The sequence below is a fragment of the Sapajus apella genome, unplaced genomic scaffold (assembly GCF_009761245.1).
Source record: "Sapajus apella isolate SASKATOON/1434 unplaced genomic scaffold, GSC_monkey_1.0 scaffold87, whole genome shotgun sequence".
In the NCBI taxonomy this organism is placed as follows: Eukaryota; Metazoa; Chordata; class Mammalia; order Primates; family Cebidae; genus Sapajus; species Sapajus apella.
Genome location: NW_022437027.1, coordinates 3,083,444 through 3,088,920, shown reverse-complemented (window position 1 = coordinate 3,088,920; position 5,477 = coordinate 3,083,444). Strand labels below are relative to the sequence as shown.

Genomic DNA, 5,477 nt, shown 5'->3' with positions numbered 1-5,477 from the left:
CAAACCCAAGCCATTGTTCCTCTTCCAGGAAGGGTGCATGGTCAGTCGGATCTGGCGTTGCCCGAGCTCCGGACATCACCCCGCGCGGCTCTCAAGTTCCTCTCCCAGTAATGCCGGGCCCAGCCTCGCCGCAGCCAATCGGGCCTCCGCCCGAAGTGGGAACGGGCCACTCGGTCCCTTCACCCACCGAAGCCCGGGCCTCTCGCCTCAACACGAAGGCAGCTGGCCGGGCTGGAGCAGCCGTCGCGAGGCCGGCACCGTGGCCGCGGAACTCCGGGCCCGCCTCTGGCCTGGGCCACCTGGCTCTGGCCTGCAGGGGGCGCTGCGGCGGCGCCGGCGCGTGCGGGGAACGACCCCAGGTTGAAGTACCGCGGCGTGGGGCAAGGCGGAGCGACCCAGGATCGCCGCGCCCGCGGCGGCTGAGCGGCGGCTCTGGGGTCGCGGAGGAGCGTGGGCACCTAAGCCGCGGTCCCGGCGACTCCCTTGGTGACGCCAGGCGCGTTCCTTCCTCTTCCTCTCCCCTCTCCAGCCCCGCCTTCCCTTCCCTCCGCCCACCTCCCCGAAGCTGAGCCGCCGTCGCCAGCAGCGCCGTCATGTCGGCCCCCGCCGGGTCCCCTCACCCGGCCGCCAGCGCCCGGATCCCGCCCAAGTTCGGCGGAGCCGCCGCCTCAGGAGCCGCCGCGTCCGCGGGCCCGGGCTCCGCGCCGCACCAGCAGAATGGTGAGGCGGGCGGCCCGGGCGGAGAGCGGGGCCTAGCACCGGTTGAGCGGCCTGCACGGCCACATCGGGGTGGGGCGGGCCAGGAAGGGCGTCGGGGGAGGGAAAGGGGCGCGGAGCGGAGGCCGCGGGGTCTAGGCTAGGCGCGGGTGGGGGCAGGGAAGGCGCGGCGCGGGGCGCGGGGCGCGCGGGGGGGAGGGGGAAGGGCGCCCCTGGCGTGGGGGCGGGGGCCGGCCTGGGAAAGCCGAGGCCGGGGCTGTTTATGTAATGCGACCCCAGGTCAGAAACCGCTGGGAGCGACTAGAGGAGACCGAAAAGGGGGAGTCCACGTAGTAAAACCCAGTTACCCAGCCTGGGCGCCGGCGAGTTGCCCCGAGCGACCCCTCGGCTGCGGGAGCGGGCCAGAGGCCGAGGCCGCAGAGTGCGTGGTCTGGGGAAGGCTGCTGCAGCCATCCAGCAGGGTGGCTTGTGCCCTTCCTGTCTCAGGAAAATTGCTTCGGTTCCTGAGGCCCAGCGAGCACGCTGCCTTGAGGAAACTTAAGTTTGCACTCAAGTTTGTAGACAAAAGGGTGTAAATATGCTACATGAGTGTAACTGTAACCCTGACCCAGTTCGGCCTCGAGATCTGTCATTGCCGCTGTGGCTGCTGCTGGAGCGTTTGGAGTTTGCTTGTAGTGTTTGAAAGGGAGCAGGTGTAAACGGATTTAAACGAACATCTTTAGATCTGGGTGTTTTTCCTAGCTCCCCTTTCAGAGATGGAAAAACGTGCCGGCGTTGGCCCTGCTTTGAGGCAAGGCCTTCATACAGGCAGCAGCCAAATGCAGCACGAAAGCCGCTTTGATTCTAAGGTCGTGGGCTTTAGCAGGCTGGAAAATGATCGTCTCTAGGATATGCATTTCCTAATGTTGAGATTTGGAATGTTCGCAGGTAGGGGCCAAGGGTGGGGGAATTCTTCTTATAGACTTGATAGTATGTCAGATGAGAACTTTGGAAAGTAATTGAATTTAGAAAAATACCTCTGTCCTGTGTTGGTTCGAGAATGAAACTACATTAGTACTCTCCAAATGATTGACCTGTTTTTGTCTAATTTGCTAATGAACATCTACTGGACTTTATGAATTAGTTTAACCAACATCTGAGTTTTACAACTGATGGTTTTCAAACATGAAGTTTATCGTTTGTCCTGAGAATCAGAGGTTGATTTTTTTTCATAAGCAAATGTGATATTGGATCAGCTTTACCTGTCAATACTACATGCTGTTCTCTCAGTAGTCATTGTTACTATAATGGCTTTTGAATATGACCAGTGTTATTGGTGTGGTACACCTTTTCTGAACAAATGTAAAAATATTACTTGTGAGCAGTTTTTGTCCTTGTAACCTTAATATAAGTTCTTGTTTTTGTATGTTTTTAAAATAGCTTTGTGAAGGAACTAGAACACAGTAATTTAGTGAAAGAGCCCAAGTCTTTTAAAACATTGTAGACCCATGTTTACCAGTGATTCAAGGATTGTGTCTTTTCTTGATTTTCTGAATATGCAGTTTTGAAAGTGGCAAATGTTTATTTCAGTCTTATAAATTTTGTGAACACTCAAGAATGCCAGGATATGTACTCAGCCAAATATAATCAGGATGTTAAAATCTGTAGGAACAAATCAATGTTTTGATGCCAAATATAGATGATGCCTGGGTTCTCCTGTTTATACTGCTTGAATTTCCTTTAATGTTGCAATAATCATTTCAACGTTTATTGCCTGCTTACCAGTTGGGGACTCAAGGTTGGGGTAGCAGATGAGACAGAGTCCCTGCCTCTCTCCTAACTTGCCCTGTATTTGGTAATGTTTGAATTGATTCTGGCCTTGAGGGACTTGACATGTTGAGGTGGGAGGGAAAGTTTGACTCTAGGCAGAGGTTACAGTGTGAACTAAAGTTTGGAAATACGAAAGTGCAAGGCATGCTTGGAAAGTGGAAGCAGTCAGGAGGTGCAAGGGGTGCTGGGTGGCAAGAGAAGCTAAGGCATCGAAACTGAAAAGAACAGATTAAAAGGGGTCAGATTGCATAAAGGCCTTAAATATTATGCTAGGAAATTTGAAAGTTAAGGTAAAATATAAGAACTAGGGTCAGGTAGAGACAAGGTCTCCCTACGTCTGCTGGGCTCCAGTGATCCTCATACCTCATCCTCCAGAGGGATTTTTTTTTGTTTTTGTTTTTCTGGAAGGGATTAGTTTAAGTAGAGAAGCAATAAGATTAAATCTGTTTTTATTTTGTTTGCTAATCTTAAAAAAAAAGTTTGCTACATGATATAAGCATCTAGTAAACAGTCGTTTGGGTTTCTCATTTATTTTTCAGCCCTACCTAAAGTAGTTAGCCTTTTAATATATCTCTGTGGAATTCCAGACATGGTGAAAAGAAATAGGTCAGAAATATGAGCATAAAACAGACAGAATTGTAAAACTGGAATGATATGTAGAGGTCACTTACTTCAGTGTTGTGGTGTAATGTGAAATATATTTGGCCTTCGTCCTGGGTTCCTGTAACAGCTCTTAAAACCCTTACAATTTCAAGTGTCACTTGTTACTCATAAGGAGCCCCTTTTGATCACATTTGAGTTTATGCTAATTAGATGGACTCAGGATGGGTTTCCTAGACAGTCTCAGGCTGGAGCTGGTCATCAGAAAGACCAAGTGATTAGAGAGTTGGGATTTTCAGTCCTCACCCATAAACCCCTTTGAAGGGGAGTGGATAGGCTGGAGATGAAGCTTTATAAAAACTCTGGAACAGTAAGATTTGGTGACCTTCTGGGTTGCTGAACATGTGGAGAAGCTGGGAGGGTGGCGGCACCTGCACCCATCCTTTGCCTTGTATATCTCTTTCATATAGCTGTTCATCTGTATCCTTTGTAATATCCTTTAGAATAAACAGTAAATGTAATAGTTTTCCTGAGTTCCAGGAGCCCTTTTACCAAAGTAATTGAACCTAAGGAGAGAGTAGTAGAAACTCCAGTTTATAGCCGGTTCCTCAGAAGTACAGATGGCAACCTGCTGCTTATGATACCTATGATAGACATCTGAAATGGTGAGCTGTCTTATGGAACTGAACCCGTCATCTGGGAGGTCTGAGTCTAACTTGAGGTAGGTAGTGTCAGAATTGAATTGGAATGGAGGACACCCAATTGGTGTCTGCTGGGGAAAAATAAAAACCCACATATCTAGTCACAGAAGTAGTCTGTGCAGAAGAAAGTAGAGTGAAAAAAGTTTTTGGGGTGTTTGTTTGTTTTAGAGACAGGGTGTCACTCTGCCACCCAGGCTGGAATCAGTGGCACAGTCATAGCTAGATGTAGCCTCAACTTCTTGGGCTCAAGTGATCCTCCTGTCTCAGCTTCCCAAGTAGCTAGGACAACAGGCTTGCATCTGGCTAATTATTTTTATTTTTATTTTTGTAGATACTGAGTTTCACCATGTTGCCCAGGCTGCTCTCAAACTCCTGGCCTCAAGCAATCCTCCTGCCAAGACCTACCAAAGTCTTGGGATTACAGGCATGAGCCACTGTGCAGGGCCATTTTTTCTTTTACAAGTGGTTAGCAAACTGCAAAAGTTTTTTTTAAAAAGATTTGTTTTTCCAAAGGACATTGTGTATAGACTCCTGATACAGAAATCAGAAAAAAGCAGTGGTTGTCATTAAAATAGAATGTCAGTTAAAAAGCAGTGGTTGTCATTAAAATAGAATGTCAGTTGTTTTTAAGCACAGTCTGAAAAACATGCAGTTCAGTGCCCTAATTTTACAGATGAAATGAAAATTCAGAAAGGTTAAGTAGAGAGCTTTGTGAGGGTAGCAGTTTTTTCTGTCTCTTGTTCACGTTGTATGAGAGCCTAGAACAGTATAGGCAGGTTACGGGTCTTCATTAGACATGTATTAAATGAAATCCAGTTTGTTTCTCCTAATTCCAACTCTAGGTCTCTTTTTAAAAAAATTTATTTATTTTAGAGACAGAGTCTCACTCTCACCCAGGCTGGGGTACAGTGTTGCTGTCATAGGTCACTGCAACCTTGAACTCCCGGGTTCAAGCAGTCTTCCTGCCACGGCCTCCTGGGTAGCTGGGACTATAGGTGTGTGCCAGCATACCCAGCTAACTTTTTAAAAAATTGTAGAGACTGATCTCAAACTCCTGGCTTCAAGTGATCCTCCCACCTAGACCTCCCAAAATGCTGGGATTACAGGCTTGAGCCACCATGCCCAGCCTAAAAATCTCTATTAACAGACTCTAATAAAATTCTTTTTAGAAGCTTTGACGTTGTTTGAGAAGGGTAAGCCAGAAAACCAAGTCTTCATGATCACTTTTACTTGTTTTCTTGGCATGACTGCTACCATGTTTCCTCCCCTTATTTGAAGATACAGCTTGACTTGATTGAGTCTGTAAAATCTTTCTCTTAAACTTCCTTCTTTGGTGTTGTATTTCTATTCTGCATTTTTCCTTGAGTGATATATGGATTTTTAGAATTATTTGTATTTCCATACCAAGTATTAACTGAATATTTATTACCTTTTACTCTGCCTTTTGGGATTCCTTCTAAAGCTGAGTTCTCAACATAGGAGGACTGAGTAAAATAATAACCTGGTAATGATCTTGTTGGGAGGTGGGGGGGGGCTCAGATTTAATAATAAGCTACTGCTTTTTAATTTTATTTTAATTTTATTTTTTTTTATTTTATTTTTATTTTTATTTTTTTTTGAGACGGAGTTTCACTCATGTTACCCAGGCTG

The 5,477-nt window shown here is 47.1% G+C and overlaps 1 protein-coding gene across 7 annotated transcripts in view; it reads left to right on the top strand.

Annotated features, from left to right (window-relative positions):
• Positions 1-539: 539 nt before the first annotated feature.
• The window catches only part of SEC24B (SEC24 homolog B, COPII coat complex component), a 115,377-nt gene continuing 110,439 nt past the window's right edge, over positions 540-5,477 (top strand). For 6 of the 7 annotated variants that reach the window (XM_032254787.1, XM_032254793.1, XM_032254790.1 and 3 more), the window contains exon 1: positions 542-720. In XM_032254787.1, coding sequence (XP_032110678.1) covers positions 594-720 — 127 coding nt within the window. In that variant the 5' untranslated portion in view covers positions 542-593. Of the gene's footprint in view, positions 721-5,477 lie in introns of all 7 variants that reach the window. The other variant, XM_032254792.1, reaches the window with a different exon arrangement.